The sequence below is a fragment of the Rhinoraja longicauda genome, chromosome 18, assembly GCF_053455715.1.
Source record: "Rhinoraja longicauda isolate Sanriku21f chromosome 18, sRhiLon1.1, whole genome shotgun sequence".
Lineage (NCBI taxonomy): Eukaryota > Metazoa > Chordata > Chondrichthyes > Rajiformes > Arhynchobatidae > Rhinoraja > Rhinoraja longicauda.
The window spans coordinates 36,260,105-36,282,380 of NC_135970.1; the positions used below are offsets into that span (position 1 = coordinate 36,260,105).

Sequence of the window (22,276 nt, forward strand, 5' to 3'; positions counted from 1 at the left end):
CAGAGTAGGGGAATCGAGGACCAGAGGGCATAGGTTCAAGGTGAAGGGGAAAAGATTTAATAGGAATCCGAGGGGTAGCTTTTTCACACAGAGGGTGGTGGGTGTATGGAACAAGCTGCTGGACGAGGTAGTTGAGGCTGGGAGTATCCCATCGTTTTAGAAACAGTTGGACAGGTACATTGGATAGGACAGGTTTGGAGGGTTATGGACCAAGTGCAGGCAAGTGGGAGTAGTGTAGCTGGGACATTGTTGGCCGGTGTGGGCGAGTTGGGCAAAAGGGCCTGTTTCCACACTGTATCACTCTGTGACTAGTGTAGCTGGGACATTGTTGGCCGGTATGGGCGAGTTGGGCCAAAGGGCCTGTTTCCACACTGTATCACTCTGTGACTAGTGTAGCTGGGACATTGTTGGCCGGTATGGGCGAGTTGGGCCAAATGGCCTGTATCCCCCACGGTATCACTCTATGACTCTATGACTTACTCCTGCACCTATTTTCTACGTTTCTATGGTTCTAAAATCTAAATTGTTTGACATGAGCAAGTTTGCAAAGGTGTTCAAGGTAAATTTCCCAATGCTCTGATCTAATAGGGAATTTTCATTCGGGGCAGAGGGAGCAAGTGCCATATTCTCACTGGCTCAGCTGCCAAGGTGCATCTGGGTGCCATATCCTGCCGAATAGTGAAGAGCGACTGGTCAAAATGAATTATTGCCTTTGGACAAAGAGTTCACATGTCAGGTTGTTAAAAGTACTGTAGCTCATGTTCACATTGAGTTCAGCAGAAACCCCATTGACATTTTATAACCTCCACTGGCCTCCCTTAACCAGCTTAGTTGACGGTACAAAGGCATTGCCTCTCCCCCCTTTGCCAATGCCACATATGTGTTTTTTGCAATGCCACACACCCCAGATGTGCAATGAAAGACACACAAAAAAAGTATTTGCGTCCCTGGAGATACGAGGTGTAGAAGTGTGAAACTGCACACCTCCAATTCAGGAATAGTTTCTTCCCAGCTGTCTACAGGCAACTTGAACCATCCTCTCACCAAATGCTGGAGTAACTCAGCGGGACAGGCAGCATCTCTGGAGAAATGCTGAGAGTATCCAGAGATGCTGCCTGCCCTGCTGAGTTACTCCACCATTTTGTGTCTATCTTTGATTTAAACCAGCGTCTGCAGTTCTTTCCTACACATCCTCTCACCAACTAAACTAAACCAACATTTAATCTTGCAATAAATGTTACACCCTCTATCCCGTATCTGGACACAGTAGATGTAAGAAAATAACTGCAGATGCTGGTACAAATCGAAGGTATTTCTTTCACAAAATGCTGGAGTAACTCAGCAGGTCAGGCAGCATCTCAGGAGAGAAGGAATGGGTGACGTTTCGGGTCGAGACCCTTGTTCAGACTGATGTCAGGGGGGGCGGGACAAAGGAAGGATATAGGTGGAGACAGGAAGATAGAGGGAGATCTGGGAAGGGGGAGGGGAAGAGAGGGACAGAGGAACTATCTAAAGTTGGAGAAGTCAATGTTCATACCGCTGGGCTGCAAGCTGCCCGTGAAATATGAGGTGCTGTTCCTCCAATTTCCGGGGGGCCTCACTATGGCACTGGAGGAGGCCCATGACAGAAAGGTCAGACTAGGAGTGGGAGGGGGAGTTGAAGTGCTCAGCCACCGGGAGATCAGGTTGGTTAAGGCGGACTGAGCGAAGGTGTGGAGCGAAACGATCGCCGAGCCTGCGTTTGGTTTCGCCGATGTAAATAAGTTGACATCTAGAGCAGCAGATACAATAGATGAGGTTGGAGGAGGTGCAGGTGAACCTCTGTCAGTAGATGGCTTGATTGTAATCATGTATACACTTTCCACAAAGGGCTTTTCACTGTACCTTCAGTGCACGTGACAATAATAAATTAAACTAAACTAAGATCAGTAGGAAGGAACTGCAGATGCTGGTTTACACCGAAAACAGACACAAAATAATGGAGTTCTCAGCGGGACAGGCAGCATCTCTGGAGAGAAGGAATGGGTGATGTTTCAGGGTTTGAGACCCTTGCTCAGACTGTCTAAACTAAAATCAGCCTTGTTCCATGGATGCTAAAGGAAAGAATGTCCATCCAGATCCGGGTTGCATGAAAGCATTCCTATTTTCAACATATTTGATTCAACCTGCTTCATGTAAGCTGATTTGGTTTGGGTTTAGGTTTATTATTGTCACGTGTACCGAAGGTGCACTGAAAAGCTTTGTTTTGCATGCTATCCAAACAGATCAGATAATAATATGCACATAAACAATCAAGCCAAACTCAAGTACCAATGGATAGAGCAAAGGGGAAGATGCAGAGTGAAGAATATAATTCTCAGCTTTGTAGCGCACCAGTTCCAGAGACAAAGTCCAATGTTCGCAATGGTGTAAGGTACAGCACCCTAGCTTATGGAAGGACTTTTCAGACGCCTGTTAACAGAGGGGAAGAAGCTGTTCCTGAGTCTGATGGTGGGTTGAGAAACATCAATAGAAAACCAACACAATTGATTAGGGAGCTGCCACTATTGAGGTTACTGCATTGAACGAATTCTACGACAACACTGACTCCCAGTAACAAGGTCATTTATCAAACTGTGCTTTGAATGCAGGTTATGTCCGTCTGTTAAGTTTACTAACCCACCTTTACTTGGAAGATAAAAGAAAAACAAACATGTGCACATATACACACAACCTCAGGGCATCCTAAGTGTCAGAGACAATTAAGAGTAATCAAGGTGGTCTGAGGAAGGGTCTTGACCCGAAACGTCTCCCATTCCTTCCAGCCGAGATGCTGCCTGTCCTGCTGAGTTACTCCAGCATTTTGTGTCTATCTTTAAGAGTAATCACAAATGCAGCAGCCAAATTCTGCACAGTAATGCATAAAGGGACAGATAATCCTCTATTGTAGCGACCATAGAGAATGGTCCAGGTCGTCGAACCCTCGGATTGGCCAGCGAGGTCACGTGTGAACGCGACCATGGGGATTGGTCCAGGGAGCGACATCGCTGATTGGCCAGCGATGTCATGTGCGCGTTTGGCGCCCGAAATAGTAGTTCGGCGAAGTCTTCGAAGAAGACAGTAAGTTTTTGATGGTTGTCCTTTACCTTGTTGTTTAACTCTGTATTCGAATATTGCGGCTGCAATAAACTTCTTCTACAACCAACAAGTTTCCGGACTCGCCATATTGGTGACCCCGACGTGATCTGGATGATCACCGACTATGCAGGGACCCGACGCCTCGTCGGCGATGGCCGCGACGGGCACACCGGAGTCAAGCGCGGTAAGCGTTCACCTTCCATGGTTTTGGACGCACGCACCGCAATCTTGGTTTATACACACCGAAGCTCAATTTCATATAAAGAAGATATCGGACGACTCCACGAGGTATTACTACCTCGTCAGCGCTCTATCATCGGAGACGACCACGCGCGTGATGCGGTTCATCGTTAATCCACCTGCGGAAAGCAAGTACGAGGCCCTGAAGAAAGTATTACTGCGAATCTTCGGGTTTAATAAGCATGGTGGTGCGGCAAGACTTCTGCACCTACCGGATCTTGGAGACCGACTGCCTTCCGTCCTCATGTCCGAAATGATGATGCTAGCCGGTGAGCATACGGATTGCCCTATGTTCGAACAGGCATTCCGCGAGAAGCTTCCTGAGGATGTCCGACTGCTGCTCACGGATTGTTCTTTTAAGGACCCCGAAGCATATGCAGCGAAAGCGGACGCGCTCATAGCGGCTAAAAACAAGGCAAAGGACCAGGCAAGCGGTTCGATCAACAAGGTCTCGACATCAGTGACCACGCCACAGCGACGGCAAGATGGCGCCACGTCTCCCGCCAATTCTCCGAAAGCCCGCCAAAAAGATCCGCACAAGCGCGGCTGGTGCTATTATCACCTACGATGGGGTAGCGAATCCCGCAACTGCCGCTCACCTTGTACCTTCGCGGGAAATGCCTCGGCCGATCGTACATAGGGGCAGTTACGATTGGCCAGAACCGGCGCCTCTATGTCCATGATCGATTCACGGACACAGAATTTTTGGTGGACACGGGAGCCATCGTCAGTATAGTGCCGCCGACCGACCTCGAAACCAGATCGGGTAAGACAGGTCCCACCCTCATCGCGGTTAATGGCAGCCCAATTCGCACTTTCGGTATACGGAAGATGTCCCTTGTGTTAGGCCTCCGCACGTACGAATGGTCATTCATCATAGCCGACGTCAAACAAGCGATCTTGGGAGCAGATTTTCTCTGGGCTTTTTCACTGGTCCCTGATGTCCGCGGTAACGACCTCCGACCCTCCGCCGAAGATGAGCACGTCGCTCCGACAATCGCCTCCTCGCCCAGCCCTACTGTCCAGGCCGTCGTCGCGGCCCCGACTCGTATGCTGAGATTCTGGCGGAGTTTCCAGAGCTGCTCATTCAACGTTTCGACACGTCTTCGGCCAAGCACGGCGTGGTTCATCACATCCGCACCGAAGGCCCTCCTGTTTTCGCTCGGGCCAGGAGGCTACCGCCAGACAAACTGGTGGTGGCACGGGCAGAGTTCAGGAAGATGGAGGAAATGGGAATTGTTCGTCAGTCTGACAGCCCGTGGGCCTCGCCGTTACATATGGTCTCCAAGGCATCTGGGGGGTGGAGACCATGTGGCGATTATCGGCGTCTCAATGCTGTCACCACGGCTGATCGCTACCCCATACCGCACCTACAGGACTTTTCATCTGGGCTGGAAGGAGCGGTGGTGTTCTCCAAAATCGATTTGGTGCGAGGATACCACCAGATCCCGGTGCGACCGGAGGACATACAGAAAACTGCAACGATTACTCCGTTCGGGTTGTTTGAATGGTTGCGTATGCCTTTCGGTTTAAAGAACGCGGCACAGGCTTTCCAACGACTGATGGACCGCGTGGGCCGGGATTTACCCTTTTTGTTTATTTATTTAGACGACATCCTGGTTGCCAGCACCTCAGTGCAGGAACACCAGGCCCACTTGCGGACCGTTTTCCAGCGGCTCCAAGACCACGGGCTCATAATCCAACCCTCCAAATGTCAATTCGGCCTTCCTGCTCTTGATTTTCTAGGGCACAGAATTACACCTGCCGGCGCCTCCCCTTTGCCCGAAAAGGTGGAGGCTATCCGGGCATTTCCTAGGCCCACCACAGTAAAAGGGCTACAGGAGTTCGTAGGCATGGTTAATTTCTACCATAGGTTCGTTCCGGCAGCTGCGCGAGTCATGCGCCCGCTTTTCCAATGCCTTGCAGGGAATCCGGTAGAGTTGATATGGTCCCCGACCGCAGAGTCGGCTTTTACAGCAGCTAAGGCAGCTTTGGCAGACGCCACCATGTTGGTCCACCCGAGCCCCTCCGCCCCCACGGCCCTGACGGTTGACGCCTCTGACGTGGCGGTGGGCGGGGTTCTGGAGCAGCAGGTCGGTGGCCGTTGGCAGCCTTTGGCGTATTTCAGCCGGCAACTAAATTCGGCTGAGCTGAAGTATAGCGCATTTGACCGAGAGCTTTTGGCCCTCTATTTAGCTGTTCGTCATTTCAGGTACTTCCTTGAGGGCCGCCCATTTGTGGCCTTTACGGACCATAAACCAGTAACATTTGCTTTTGTCAAATTGTCTGACCCATGGTCGGCCCGCCAGCAGCGGCACCTGACTGCTATCTCCGAATTCACCACCGATGTCCGTCATGTCGCGGGTAAGCTTAATGCCGTTGCTGACGCCCTGTCTAGACCTGCTTTTCCCCCTATTTCGGCGGTGGACTGCGAAGTGGATCCCCAAGAGCTTGCGGAGGCACAGCTTCTAGCGGATACCGCTTCGGCATACCAGTCCACCACTTCGGGATTGAAGTTGGCCCAGGTAGCTTGTGGGTCAGAAGGCACAAAAGTCTGGTGCGATGTTTCTCTTCCCCGTCCCAGGCCGGTAGTACCGCCCTCCCTTCAGCGCCGGGTTTTCGATGCCATTCATGGGCTGGCGCACCCGTCCATCCGCTCCACCTCTGCTTTGGTAGCAGCTCGGTTTGTCTGGCATGGCCTACGGAAACAGGTAGCGGGTTGGGCGCGTGCCTGCGTTCCCTGTCAGACCGCTAAAGTCCAGCGCCATGTCCAGCCCCCCGTACAGGATTTCGAGGTCCCGGCTGTTCGTTTTTTCCACATCCACGTGGATTTGGTCGGTCCTTTGCCTTCCTCCCGGGGCTACACCCACCTCCTCACGGTGGTGGATCGGTTCACCCGGTGGCCAGAGGCTTTCCCATTGTCTAATATTTCGTCAGCGTCTTGTGCTAGGGCTTTGGCCCTTCATTGGGTAGCTCGTTTCGGGGTCCCGGCAGTTATTACCACTGACAGAGGCCCACAATTCACTTCGTCCCTCTGGGCCGCGCTCGCAGAACTGTACGGGTCCAAGTTACAACCCACGACTGCATATCACCCCCAGGCAAATGGACTCGTAGAAAGGTTCCACCGCCAACTTAAGGCGTCCCTCAGTGCAAGGCTTGAAGGCCCGGACTGGGTAGACCAGCTCCCTTGGGTTCTTTTGGGCATCCGGACTGCTCCTAAGCTAGATCTCGGTGCGTCGTCCGCAGAGCTAGTATATGGCTCGACACTTCGAGTACCCGGAGATCTGTTTCCGGACCCTTCAGACCAGCTGCCTACAGTCCCATCAGTGTTAGCATCTCTCCGGGAACGGGTGGGCTCCCTGGCTCCAGTTCCGACTTCACGTCATGGGTGTCCCATGGTACATGAACCGCCTTCCCTGAAGGACTGTGAGTTCGTTTTTCTGCGAAAAGATTCCCATCGCGCCCCGTTGCAGAGGGTCTATCAAGGGCCGTTCCGGGTTTTGCGTAAGGGAACGGCTACCTTCACCTTAGACATGTGCGGCAAGAGTGAGCTCGTCTCGGTGTCCCGGCTCAAACCTGCACATTTGGATCCGGATCAACCAGTCCTGGTCGGTCAAACCCCTAGGAGAGGCCGACCTCCGTTAGTTCCGCTCAGTCCAGGACCCCCCGTTCTGACAGTTCCTCCAGGACCCCCCGTTCCGGCAGTTCCTCCAGGACCCCCCGTTCCGGTAGTTCCTCCAGGACCTCCCGTTCCGGCTGTTCCGCCAAGTCCGGAACCCCCGGCTCCTGTGGTTCAGGCTGTCCCTCTCCGTACTCGTTATGGTCGCGAAATCCGGCTCCCTGCTAGGTTCCGCACCTCGGGTTCTGGGGGGGGTCATGTAGCGACCATAGAGAATGGTCCAGGTCGTCGAACCCTCGGATTGGCCAGCGAGGTCACGTGTGAACGCGACCATGGGGATTGGTCCAGGGAGCGACATCGCTGATTGGCCAGCGATGTCATGTGCGCGTTTGGCGCCCGAAATAGTAGTTCGGCGAAGTCTTCGAAGAAGACAGTAAGTTTTTGATGGTTGTCCTTTACCTTGTTGTTTAACTCTGTATTCGAATATTGCGGCTGCAATAAACTTCTTCTACAACCAACAAGTTTCCGGACTCGCCATACTATCATCGTTACTTTTTTGCCTATCTTTCATTCATGTTTTTTATCTCTCTACATCATCGTCTATATCTTTCGTTTCCCTAATCCCTAACTAGTCTGAAGTAGAGTCTCAACCCGGAATGTCAGCCATATCTTCTCTCCAGAGATGCTGCCTGTCCTGCTGAGTTACTCCAGCTTTTTGTGTCTATCTTCAGTTTAATAATAATAATAATAATAATACATTTTATTTATATAGCGCTTTTCATATACTCAAAGACGCTTTACAGAGATTTTGAGAACATAGGGAAATGAATAAATAGATAAATAAGTAAATAAATAAATGAACAGAGAAAGGAGACAGAAGGTGAGGTGACCTTCAGTGGTTGAAGGCAGTACTGAACAGGTGAGACTTCAGCGATGTTTTGAATGTGGTGAGTGTGGGGGAGTCTCTAACGGTTTGGGGTAGTGAGTTCCATAGGATGGGAGCAGCGATGGAGAAAGCCCTGTCCCCCCAGGATCTGAGTTTAGTCCGGATGTGGGGGGATAGGAGATTGGCAGCGGCAGAGCGGAGGGTGCAGGTGGGAGTGTGCCTGTGGAGGAGGTCGGTCAGGTAGGATGGGGCCAGGTTATGGAGGGCTTTGTAGGTTATGAGGAGGATTTTGTACTGGATTCTCTGGGGGATGGGGAGCCAGTGGAGTTTATAAAGGACGGGGGTGATATGGTCACGGATCGAGGTGTGTGTGAGTAGACGGGCAGCGGAGTTTTGAATGTATTGAAGTTTATTGATGATTTTTGAGGGTGCGCCATAGAGGAGGCTGTTGCAGTAGTCCAGACTGGTTTAAACCAGCATCTGCAGTTCCTTCCTACACAGACAATATTTTAACCCTCAATATTCATTGACTGGGAGTTTTCTCCCTTGCTTTTTGTTGCTCGTTGCCACCAGGAAGATTTATCAAATTACTTAGTGACTCCAATGAATTAGCAACAATGGTAAGACCATTGCTCAAGTCAACAACTTCTGGGAAACCTCCCTGGAAGAAATTGGGGTTGTTTGCCCAACAGAAAAAACCCGGCGAACTTCAATTCCAAATGAATGAATGAAGGTCTTTTAGACTTTAGACTTTACTTTCGAGATGCAGCGTGGAAACAGGCTCTTCATCCCACCCAGTCTATGCAAACCAGTGATCACCCCCGTACACTAACACTACACACTAGGGACAAAATACAATTTACAGAAGCCACTTAACCTACAAACCTGCATGTCTTTTGGAGTGTGGGCAGAAACCAGGAAAAGACAGCAGTAGAGTTGCTGCTTTACAGCGCTTGCAGCACCAGAGACCAGTGTTCGATCCCGACCACGGGTGCTGTCTGTACGGAGTTTGTACGTTCTCCTCGTGACAGTGTGGGTTTTCTCCAAGATCTTCGGTTTCTTCCCACGCTCCAAAGACGTACGGGTATGTAGGCCAATTGGCTTGGTGAATGTGTAAATTGTCCCTAGTGTGTGTAGGGTAGTGTTAATGTGCGGGGATCGCTGGCCGGTACGGACTCGGTGGGCCGAAGGGCCTGTTTCCGCGCTGTATCTCTAAACTAAACTAAAACCCACGCGATCATAGGGAGAATGTACAAACTCTGTACATTCGAATCCGGGTCTCTGGTGCTATAAGGCAGCAACTCTACCGCTGAGCCACTGTGCCGCCCATAATGAAGTTCCTTAATGCAGAAGACAGAAAGCCAAAGAAAGACACAAAAAGCTGGAGTAACTCAGCTGGTCAGAAAAGATCTATTGGTCTTGACCCGAAACGTCACCTGTTCCATTTCTTCAGGCCTGCGATCTGACCTGCTGAGTTACTCCAGCTTTTTGTGTCTATCTTCGGTTTAAATCAGCAGTGGCAGTCCCTTCCTCGATACTAAGCAAAACTGCATTGTAAATACCATTGCATCATTTTTCGACTACTCCAGGCAATAACACAGTTCGCAATTATTAAAGCTTATTATCTACTTCAGATATCCAACACCTATTACAAAACGTAAACACGCCCTGAGCAGATTGCCTTTGCAAGTATCACCCAAAAATACCTCCAATCACTTGGCAACAATAACACATTTATTGCAAAAGAGAAGAGAAACATGTATCACTTTTCGCACAATTACAATTTAACTGCATATTAATCCTTGTTCACAATGGGCTAGTCAATAAGTCGACCTTCACTCATGGCCATTGTGAGGGGGAGGGGGAGGGGGGGGAAGAGATGGGTGGAGATGCCCTTTTTGTGGTGCCTCCTTGCATACCTTGGGTATGCAAGCAAAGAACTTCACTGCGACAATAAAGCATTCAATCATTTATCCTGTACATGTGCCTTGCGTTTTACACAGGGGATACCCTGTTTGAAAAGCAGTGTGTAGATCAAACAGCTTGTATATCAAACGTGCCAGGCACCGCACGTAACTACACTACACAGTACCAAGCAATCATTTGAATGAGTTATTCTGAAAATAGGGGCGTGTAAATTAAACTTTGATGGTAATTAGATAAGCGCGTTAATCAAGCGCGTAAATCAAACGCGGGTAAAATGCAAATCAAATTCTAAGTAAAATAAATGTCTCAATTATTATCATTATTGTTCCACAACATGAGTTTTTATGTTTTATTAAATAAACCAATGTAAAGTGTGAATAAGACGCAACATTAATAAGGAAATTAATTCTAACAGGATAGGATTTTACTTTAGTTTAGACTTTAGAGATACTGTGTGGAAAGAGGCCTTTCGGCCCACCGGATCCGTGCCGACAAGCGATCATCCTGTACACTACTAGCACTATCCTACACAGTGGGGAGAATTCACAATTTTACAGAATCCAATTAACTGATAAACCTGTACTTCTTTAGAGTGTGGGAGAAAACCGGAGCGCCCAGACAATACCCCACACGATCACAGGGAGAACGTACATACTCCGTACAGACAGCACTCATAGTCAGGATCAGACCCGGGACTCTGGCTCTGTAAGGCAGCAACTCTACCGCTGCGCCACCGTCCCTTGTAAACATAGGTTTTAATGAGATGACCTCTTTTATTCTTGTAAAGTCCAGTGTCGGTACAATGTACTCGATCTTTCCTCGGACAACTTTTTCATCCAATGAATTACTTGGAACACAAAATTTAAAATGAAAATCTTCTTTGAAAGAACAGTTGCTGAACCACCCTTCCACCACACTCCATAAATTCTAGGAACAGAATTAGGCCATTCGGCCCAACAAGTCTACTCTGTCATTCAATCACGGCCGATCTATCTTTCCCTCTCAACCCCATTCTCCTGCCTTCTCGTCATAATCCCCTGACACCCTAATTAATGAAAATCTGTCAATCTCTGCCTTAAAAATACCCATTGACCTGGACTCCACAGCCGTCTGTAGCAATGAATTCCACAGATTCACCACCCTCTGACTAAAGAAATTACTCCTCATCTTCTTCCTAAAGGAACGTCCTTTCATTCTGAGGCTGTGGCCTCTGGTCCTCGACTCTCCCACTAGTGGAAACATCCTCTCCACACTCACACTATCCGGAGGGCCCATGATTATAAAAACACTGCAGCTCAGCCTCACAACCGATGAAAATTCCAGCCCTCACTTACCATCAGTTCCCTGGTTCCAGGAGCCCTGGTAAGTGTAAACGCTGTCATCCTTCTGAGCGTGCTGCGATCATGAACTGCCACTATTGCAGTAAGATCTGTTCTGAAGGGCAACAAAAAGCGGACGTCTCCCTAGCTATCACATTACCGAGCACCTGAGAGCGCCGCATTCTTCGTGAATGGAGCGAGTTTGCAGCAAGTGAATTCAAAATATAACAGCAGCAGCCAGGAGGTAACTAACAGGTAAAGTGACATTACGGGTGTTGCCACAAGTTGTTTTGCTTGCATGCGCAAGGCTAAATTAAATGCTGCCGGTGTAAGCTAATGACGTAACAATCTGTTTTTCCAAAACAAGTGAGAAAGAATCATGAACCAAAGCACAGAAAAGCTTCCTGTTTGTGTCGCATAGAAACGGCCTGCAGATGCTGGTTTACACCACATATAGGCACAAAATGTTGGGGTAACTCAGCGGGAAAGGCAGCATCTCTGGATAGAAGGAATGGGTGACGTTTCGGGTCGAGACCCTTCTTTCGACTGCCTGAGCTACTCCAGCATTTTGTGTCGGTCTTCCTGTTTGAACAATTTTTTAGCCCTGACAGTGCAACGTTACTAATTAAAAAATGATTAAATAAAGCAGCTTAATTCTCATGAAAAGGATTTAAAATACCACTTGTTGAAAGTTAATCAAATGTTCACTGACCGTTCAACTTCAAAGTTGCTTTATCTGAAACACTGCCCTTCAAATAATATTCATTTTGCAATACATAGCATGCCAATGATGTATTATTAGATGTACAGTAGCTAAAAAAAAAAAAGCTTTCTGACCTCAGTGGTATGAATATTGATTTCTCTAACTTCACTCTCTTGACAGTCCTGATTAAAGTTTATCTTTGTATGCCCAGTTGTCACCTTCCCCGAGCCAACAATGATCCATTCTACGTTTTCCTCAATCTTCGACCCCTCTGATCTCTCCATTTCACACCTTAACCTGTTTAGTTTAGTTTAGATACAGTGCGCAAACAGGCTCTTCGGCCCATCGAGTCCGCACCGACATCGATCACCGCACATTAACACTACCCTACACACAATTTTACATTTAACCTATTAAGCCAATTAACCTACAAACCTGTATTTATTCACAAAATGCTGGAGTAACTCAGCAGGTCAGGCAGCATCTCAGGAGAGAAAGAATGGGCGACGTTTCGGATCGAGACCCTTCTTCAGACTGATGTCAGGGAGGCGGGACAAAGGAAGGATATAGCTGGAGACAGGAAGATAGAGGGAGATCTGGGAAGGGGGAGGGGAAGAGAGGGACAGAGGAACTATCTAAAGTTGGAGAAGTCGATGTTCATACCACTGGGCTGCAAGCTGCCCAGGCGAAATGTGAGGTGCTGTTCCTCCAATTTCCGGTGGGCCTCACTATGGCATTGGAGGAGGCCCATGACAGAAAGGTCAGACTGGGAATGGGAGGGGGAAGTGCTCGGTCAGCAACCTACAAACCTGCATGTCTTCGGAGTGTGGGAGGAAACCGCAGATCTCCAAGAAAACTCACGCAGGTCACGGGGAGAACGTACAAACTCCGCACAGACAAGCACCCGTAGTCGGGATGGAACCCGAGTCTTTGGCGCTGTGAGGCAGCAACTCTACTGCTGCGCCACCATGCCGCCCAAGTATCTTAAGTATGATTGTGCCTCTGTAAAGTAAGATTTTTACTGAACTGTATGCAGAAAAGGAATTTCACCGTACCTAGGTACATGTGACAAAAAAGCACCATTGAACCACTGAACCATCAACCTCTTTGTTGAACTCAATGAAAGTACATTTTGGAGATAAAGGTTCTCAAAATCTAATATACAACATGAAAGGGGAGAATTTGTAGACAACAGTATTTATGTTTAGTTTAGAGATACAGCATGGAAATAGGCCATTTGGCCCACCAAATCCACACCGACCGGTGGTGATCACCGTTCACACTAGATCTATGTTATTCTACTCTCTGCATCCACTCCGTACACACAAGGGACATTCACAGAGGGCCAATTAACCAACAAACCCTCACATCTTTGGGATGTGGGAGGAAACTGGAGCACCAGGAGGAAACCCACGCGGTCCCAAACTCCACACAGATAGCACCCAAGATCAGGATCGAACCCGGGTCTCTGGCGTTGTGAGGCAGCAGCCCTGCCGGCTGCGCCACTGTGACGCCCCAATTTATATTAACCTGTTCACTACCAAGTTTTAAAAAAAACCTTTGGCCATGACCTGAGTATACTTGGGGGTGGCACTGAACAGGTTAAGCATCTTTACTAATCAGAGTCTGAATACTCAATGGGAAAATGATTAAAACTGGAGCTACTTACAGTTGAGTAAATGGAGGAAGTGCTGGAGACCAGAGAGAGGGATGATCCATGAACTGGGTTCAAAGGGAAAGAAAAGAGAAAATTATTAGTTTGGTCGAACACGCCTGTGAGAAAAAGGTTCATCCCAACATCGCTGACGTAACCAGCCGACACAATGCACTAATTGTTACACATAGGTGAACAACAATATTTTCGTCTTGCCTTTTCAACCATAAATACGGACCTGCACAGAAACACAATTAACCGTGATCTTGCTGGATTAAATAAATATTCCGAAAAAATCTGATTCCGGTTGGACAAGTTGTACAATTCGGATGGATGGAGAGCAAAACGTGGCAGAACCTAATGAATGTAAATTACAAATAACGCTAAACAGATTGCAAATTGCTGGAATACAGAAGATGGGTTGCAAGAAGAAGTCAATGGATCAACCAACATCCAAAATGGAAACTATAATATTTGCAGAAAATATGGCTGAAAATTGGAGGGAGTTGCTTCTGTGCCAATATCTGGGGTGGCATGGTGGCGCAGCGGTAGAGTTGCTACCTTACAGTGCTTGCAGCGCCAGAGACACTTCACCTCTTCACATTCCAATTGTTGTCACTCTTCGCTGACTGTGCTTTTAGCTGCTGAAGGTAGACACAAAATGCTGGAGTAACTCAGCGGGACAGGCAGCATCTCAGGAGGGAAGGAATGGGTGACGTTCCGGGTCGAGACCCTTCATAAATGTGCAGGAAGGAACAGCAGATGCTGGTTTGTACCAAAGCTGGACACAAAATGCTGGAGCGACTCAGTGGGTCAGACAGCATCTCTGTAGGAAAGGAGTAGGAAGAAGGGTCTCGACCCGAAACATAGAAAATAGGTGCAGGAGTAGGCCATTCGGCCCTTCGAGCCTGCACCGCCATTCAATATGATCATGGCTGATCATCCAGCTCAGTAACCTGTACCTGCCTTCTCTCCATACCCCCTGATCCCTTTAGCCACAAGGGCCACATCTAACTCCCTCTTAAATATAGCCAATGAACTGGCCTCAACTACCTTCTGTGGCAGAGAATTCCACAGACTCACCACTCTCTGTGTGAAGAAATGTTTTCTCATCTCGGTCCTAAAAGACTTCCCCCTTATCCTTAAGCTGTGACCGCTGGTTCTGGACTTCCCCAACATCGGGAACAATCTTCCCGCATCTAGCCTCTCCAACCCCTTAAGAATTTTATATGTTTCAATAAGATCCCCCCTCAGTCTTCTAAATTCCAGCGAGTATAAGCCTAGTCTATCCAGTCTTTCTTCATATGAAAGTTCTGCCAGGAAACGTCACCCATTCCTGCCTTCTCCCCGTAACCCTGACCAATCAAGAATCTGTCGATCTCTGCCTTAAAAGTATCCATTGACTTGGCCCCCACGGCCGTCTGTGGCAATGAATTCCACAGATTCACCGCCCGAGTTGAAGATCTTTGTTGGAATGCAGCATTCAATTTTGCAACTCAAATTACAGTCTGTGGTTTGCACCTAATGCTTCACTGTACAGGAGCGGTGGCTTCATTTAAAAAACATTTTGCTTGTTGGTATTGGGTACTGGTTTATGATTGTCAGTTTCACACTAACAATCATATGGATTTCACAAAATGCTGGAGTAACTCAGCAGGTCGGGCAGCATCTCAGGAGAGAAGGAATGGGTGACGTTTCGGGTCGAGACCTAGTCTGAAGAAGGGTCTCGACCCGAAACGTCACCCATTCCTTCTCTCCCGAGATGCTGCCGGACCTGCTGAGTTACTCCAGCATTTTGTGAAATAAATACCTTCAATTTGTACCCCAGCATCTGCAGTTATTTTCTTAAACAATCATATGGATGTCAGTGATATTCCTATGACGTTGAATATCAATGGCAACATACAGGAAATGAATACAGCAGGTAGTACTCGCTGGAATTTAGAAGATTGAGGGGGGATCTTATAGAAACTTACAAAATTCTTAAGGGGTTGGACAGGCTAGATGCAGGAAGATTGTTCCCGATGATGGGGAAGTCCAGAACAAGGGGTCACAGTTTAAGGATAAGGGGGAAGTCTTTTAGGACCGAGATGAGAACGTTTTTTTTCACACAGAGAGTGGTGAATCTGTGGAATTCTCTGCCACAGAAGGTAGTTGAGGCCAGTTCATTGGCTATATTTAAGAGGGAGTTAGATGTGGCCCTTGTGGCTGAAGGGATCAGGGGGTATGGAGAGAAGGCAGGTACAGGATACTGAGTTGGATGATCCGCCATGATCATATTGAATGGCGGTGCAGGCTCGAAGGGCCGAATGGCCTACTCCTGCACCTATTTTCTATGTTTCTATGTTTCTAAAAGAGAAAATAAACCGAGTGCAGAATGTGGCCTTCCAGTTACAGACAATGTGCAGATTAGAAAAAAAGTGCAAAGGCTGCAATTAGGTAGAGGGGAAGAATAGGAATGGATTCCTAGTATATGAGAGGTTCGTTCAAGAATCTGATAATAGCATAAAAGCAGCTATTAGAACATAAACATAGCACAAAAAGTAAGGAAATTTGTGTTTGGTAGATTATTTCTTTGTTGTAACAATGCTTCTTGGCAATAAATCTTATACCGTTGGAAAGCCTGTTTATTTCCCTTTTAAATGGTGCCACATTTGTAAGGAACATGCATTTGTGGGATGAGCAGCAGAGCTGAGTATATGGGTTGCGCCCATGAAAAATTTGCCAAATCTTCTCTGCCAATGCCAAACAGCTTATTCTGCTGTTGCTATTGACTCTTGTTTTGAGCTACTGGTACCCCCAGGTGCTGACAATCAGGTGCCTGATTGGCACCTGATTGGCTGCATCTGTGAGCATGGGCCCTGCTACAGTGGTCAGTTCCAAGAATCGGCATGCCACGTTTGACTGATCTGGATAGGGCCCGTGCGATAGGGCAACTTCAAGCTGGTGTTCCGCAAAACCAAGTTGCGGCATTATTTGGAGTGAGCCCTAGTACCATCTCCAAAGTGAAGGCCAAGTTCCATATAACGGGGGATGTCAGAGACAGGCCGCGAAGTGGGCGTCCCAAGAAGACGACACCCGAAGAAGACCGTTTCCTCACCCTGTCAGCACTTAGGAACCGTAGGCTGTCTTCTACAGATTTGCAGTCAAGGTTTGCAGGACGATATGGCCGACGGCTCTCTGCCCAGACAATTCGGAACAGACTGCACGCAGCCGATCTCCGGTCTCATAGGGCTACCAGGAGGCCTGCCATGACTGCCCTTCACCATCAGGCCCATTTGCGCTGGTGTCGGCAACACGTGCACTGGAATCTGAACATGTGGAGGAACGTTATGTTCAGCGATGAGTCCAGATTCTGCCTACGGCAGTTGGATCATAGGGTCAAAGTGTGGAGAAGACGCGGAGAACGCTATGCTGATTGCTGCACCGATAGAGTAACATCTTTTGGTGGAGGCAGTGTGATGGTGTGGGGCGGCATCTCCCTCACTGGAAAAACGAGGCTTGTCATCATTGGAAGCAATCTCAATGCAGAGAGATACCGAGATGAGATTCTGCAACCAGTGGCAATCCCATATCTCCACAGTCTGGGACCGAACTCTATCCTCCAAGATGACAATGCTCGCCCCCACAGAGCAGGGTTTCTCAGAGACTACCTCCAGAATTTGGGAGTGGAGAGGATGGAATGGCCTGCCAGCAGTCCTGACCTCAACCCCATTGAACACTTGTGGGATCAGCTTGGGCGTGCCGTTCGTGCCAGAGTGACCAACACATCCACGTTGGCTGACTTGCGACAAATGCTGGTTGAAGAATGGGATGCCATCCCACAACAGTGTGTGACCAGGCTGGTGACCAGCATGAGGAGGAGGAGCCAGGCTGTTGTGGCTGTGTATGGTTCTTCCACACGCTACTGAGGCTCCTGTTTATTAAATGAATAAATTGTTAAATTGCCAATATGTCTTGTTTCTTCAGACTTCAATCATCCAATCCACCAAACAACACCGAACAAGAGTCAATGGCAGAATAAGCTGTTTGGCATTGGCAGAGAAGATTTGGCAGATTTTTCATGGGCGCAACCCACATACTCAGCTCTGCTGCTCATCCCACAAATGCATGTTCCTTACAAATGTGGCACCATTTAAAAGGGAAATAAACAGGCTTTCCAACGGTATAAGATTTATTGCCAAGAAGCATTGTTACAACAAAGAAATAATCTACCAAACACAAATTTCCTTACTTTTTGTGCTATGTTTAGAACATTACAGCACAGGTGCAGGCCCTTCAGCCCTAACGTCTGTGCTGAACATGATGCCCATTTAAACTAACCTCTTCTGCCTCCATGCTCCATATTCTTGCTATTGAGGGCGTGCAGCGTAGGTTGACTAGGTTAATTCCCGGAATGGCGGGAATGTCATATGTTGAAAGACTGGAGCGACTAGGCTTGTATACATTGGAATTTAGAAGGACGAGAGGGGATCTTATCGAAACATATAAGATTATTAAGGGGTTGGACACGTTAGAGGCAGGAAACGTGTTCCCAATGTTGGGGGAGTCCAGAACCAGGGGTCGCAGTTTAAGAATAAGGGGTAGGCCATTTCGAACGGAGATGAGGAAAAACCTTTTCAGTCAGAAAGTTGTAAATCTGTGGAATTCTCTGCCTCAGAAGGCAGTGGAGGCCAGTTCTCTGAAAGCATTCAAGAGAGAGCTCGATAGAGCTCTTAATGATAGCGGAGTCAGGGGGTATGGAGAGAAGGCAGGGACAGGGTACTGATTGAGAATGATCAGCTATGATCACATTGAATGGTGGTGCTGGCTCAAGGGGCCGAATGGCCTCCTCCTGCACCTATTGTCTATTGTCTATCCCTCCATATCCTGCATATTCATATGTGCATCTAGAAGTCACTTTAATGCACTATTATATCTACTTCCACCACCAGGCCTGGCAGCCAGTTGCAGGCACCCAGCACTCTCTGTGAGAGAAGACTTACACACACATCTCTTTTAAACTTTTCTCTTCTCACCTTGAAGCTATGTCTGGGGAAAAGATTCCATCTATGCCTTTCATAATTTAACAAACTTCTATCAGGTCACTCCTCAGCCTCTGACGCTGCAGGGAAAACTATCCAAGGTAGTTTCACCTAATGCGTCGCAATGATACTCTGTAATCCTGGCAGTATCCTGGTCAACCTGTTCTGGTCAACCACATCCTTCATTTAATAAGGTGCATATAACATTCAAAATACAACCCAAACAAAGTGTGGTAAAGCCGCAACATGACTTCTTGACTCATAGACAATAGGTGCAGGAGTAGGCCATTCGGCCCCTCGAGCCAGCACCACCATTCAATGTGATCATGGCTGATCATTCTCAATCAGTACCCCGTTCCTGCCTTCTCCCCATACCCGCTATCCTTGAGCTCTATCCAGCTCTCTCTTGAATGCATTCAGAGACTTGGCCTCCACTGCCTTCTGAGGCAGTGAATTCCACAGATTTACAACTCTCTGACTGGAAAAGTTTTTCCTCATCTCCGTTCTAAATGGCCTACCCCTTATTCTTAAACTGTGGCCGCTGGTTCTGGACTCCCCCAACATGACTTCTTGACTCTTGTACTGAAAACGCACACCTCCAGATTCAGTGGCAGTTTCTTCCCAGCTGTTATCAGGCAACTGAACCATCCGACCACAACCAGAGAGCAATGCTGAACTACTATCTACCTCTTTGGTGACTCTCGGACTATCCTTGTTCGGACTTTGCTGGCTTTACCTTGCACTAAACGTTATTCCCTTATCATGTATCTGTACACTGTAAATGGCTCGATTGTAATCATGTATTGTCTTTCCGCTGACTGGTTAGCACGCAACAAAAGCTTTTCACTGTACCTCGGTACACGTGACGATAAACGAAACTGAACTGAACTACTCAATGCTCCCACCAATGAATGCATACAATAGACCATAGACAATAGGTGCAGGAGTAGGCCATTCGGCCCTTCGAGCCAGCACCACCATTCAATGTGATCATGGCTGATCATTCTCAATCAGTACCCCGTTCCTGCCTTATCCCCATACCCCCTGACTCCGCTATCCTTAAGAGTATCTAGCTCTCTCTTGAATACCATTCACCTTCTTTACCAGTCCACCTGATGTGACTACCTTCAGAGATACTGTTCTTGTATCTGCTGCTACGTGCGTTCAAGCTTTTTTAACTTCCGTCCGATGGGAGCGGAGAGAAGGGGGAATGACCCGATGCAGCGTGAAGTATCGATGGAGTCAATGCGCGGTGGGGTGTAGGCTGGTTAGTGTGACGGACTGGCCCACTACAGCAGTGTCATCTGCAAACCTGTACGTGGAGTTCTGGTGGAATTTGGCCACACAGTTGTGAATGCGCAGAATGTAGAGGAAGGGGCTGAGAACTCATCCTTGTGGGGCACCAATGTTGAGATATTGTCTATAGCCCAGCACAGTAGCAAAGCGGTAGAGTTGCTGCCTTGCAGCGCCAGAGACCCAAGTTCGATACTGACTGTGGGTGCTGTGTGTAGGGAGCTTGCACATTCTCCCCGTGACCACGTGGGTTTTCTCTGGGTTCTCTCCGGTTTCCTCCCACATTCCAAAGACGTGCAGGTTTGTAGGCTGATTGACTTCTGTAAATTGTCCCTGGTGTGCTGGACAGATTTAGTGTATGGGTGATCATTGGTCGGCATGGACTCTGTGGGCCGAAGGGCCTGTTTCCACTCTGTCTCTCTAAAGCTATAAAGTTATAGTGGAGGATATTTCATCACCTATCCTTAATGATTGTGATCAGGGTGGCGCAGCGGTAGAGTTGCTGCCGTACAGCGTCGGAGACTCGGGTTCCATCCAGACTGCGGGCGCTGTCTGTAATGGAGTTTGTACGTTCTCTCCGTGATCTGCGAGGGGTTTCTCCGAGATCTTCGGTTTCCTCCCACACTCCAAAGACATACAGGTATGTAGGTTAATTGGATTGGTATCATTGCAAATGTGCGGGGATAGCTGGGCGGCCTGGACTCGGTGGGCCGAAGGGCCTGTTTCCGTGCTGTATCTCTAAACAAAACTAAACTAAACTAAAAGTCAGTAAGACAAGGATGAAATTACAGAGGGTGAGTTAGATCTTTAGGTCTGAGAGTCTGGAGAGGTGAACGTGGCTGGGAAGAGGGTCCTTCAATTAAACTGCAGGGACTTTCCAACAGAATAATTAGTTTCAGTCGCAACATTGACAAAACATTACAAAACAAAGTAAAGCTTCCTCTTCCCTTGAGAAGATTGCACTCCGTCATATTTGAGGTCACCAAGCCAGGTAATATTCAAGGAATGTGTACCTGTTGTGCAGGCGTGCGTCAGTACAACAGGGAAAGAGAAGTTAGTTTACATTAAACAATGTGTCACGACATGTGTGTTTCGAGATCTCAACCTGAAGCTCAACATCGCACCGACCAGCAATCCCTGCAGACTAACACGAGGGACAATTTACAATTATACCGAAGCCAATTAACCCACAAACCTGTACGTCTTTGGAGTGTGCGAGGAAACCAGAGCACCCGGAGGAAACCCAAGCGGGTCACGGGGAGACCGTACAAACTCGGCACAGACAGCACCCGTAGTCAGGATCGAACCAGGGTCTCTGGCGCTGTGAGGCAGCTCCACGGTGGCGCCCCATTTAAAGTGTTGAAGGGAGTATGAGGTACCTGCATTACTCCATGGCTTGCCGCTAAAATACAACCACATTCAATCACTGGCCCCTCCGATAAAGTCATCTAATACTTCGAGATGAAGATAGGCACAAAAAGCTGGAGTAACTCAGCGGGACAGGCAGCATCTCTGGAGAGAAGAAATGGGTGGCATTTCGGGTCGAGACCCTTCGTCATACTGAGAGTCTGGGGCAGGAATTTCAAATACAGGTGGTCCTCGACTTACGATAGGGTTACGTTTCGATAATTCCATCGTAAATCAAAAAAATCGCAGGTTGAAAATGCATTTAATACACCTGATCGGGTGGCTGACTGGGAGCTACGGTCCGCTGCCATTGCCTGACATCACGAGAGAGTTTCGTACCGCATATCGCCAGCCCGGGGTAAGATCAAAATTCAAAATTCGAAGTACGGTTTCTACTGAACGTGTATTGCTTTTTGGCACAATTGTAAAGTCGAAATATCGTAAGTCGAAGCATCGTAGGTCGAGGAGCATCTGTACATTGAAACCTTGCCTTTCACTGAAATACTAATTGCATCTAATACTTTGAAATGTCAGCTGGCCTCTGCATGAAATATAACGCTGCTCACTTTCGTGTTCTTGTTCTATGTCTGTATAAAAGTTGACAGTCTTCAAGGTGCAACAGAAGTCTTTATTACATTAACTCAATGCTGGCAGCAAGACAACTAAAAATGGCTGCAACCACACGATCTGACGACACACTCACATACTAAGTGTACAACCATGTACAAAACATCTCCCTTTGTCCTGTGCAGCGCCACCTGCTGCACGGGAGGAGCAATGGGTCCTCCCACCCCACACGGTCCACCAAACATCACACTCACCTTCCTCAAATCCATCGCGGAACGATCCGGAGCGGCTCATTGCCCTGTGCTTCTCATCCAGGGACATGGAACTGTTCCGAAACCTGGCGTCACTGTACGGATCGTGCGACCCATCCTGCGTGGACACGCTGTGACATCGCAGCACACTGGGGTTCGAAAGGCTCATCTGGGTCGCCGTGGTGGGACTCGCTAGGGGCGGAGAAGAAAAGACGATTTGTGACGGAAGGTGTAGCAAGGAACTGCAGGTGCTGGTTTATACTGAAGATA

At 48.2% G+C, this 22,276-nt stretch overlaps 1 protein-coding gene across 9 annotated transcripts in view; it reads right to left on the bottom strand.

Moving 5' to 3' along the window:
* Window positions 1–22,276, bottom strand: part of nav2a (neuron navigator 2a) — a 592,633-nt gene that overhangs the window by 66,018 nt on the left and 504,339 nt on the right. For all 9 annotated transcript variants that reach the window (XM_078415513.1, XM_078415514.1, XM_078415510.1 and 6 more), the window contains 2 exons: window positions 22,010–22,198; window positions 13,480–13,532 (listed from right to left, as the gene is read on the bottom strand). In XM_078415513.1, the coding sequence (XP_078271639.1) occupies window positions 13,480–13,532; window positions 22,010–22,198 (242 nt within the window). The remainder of the gene's footprint in view (window positions 1–13,479; window positions 13,533–22,009; window positions 22,199–22,276) is intronic.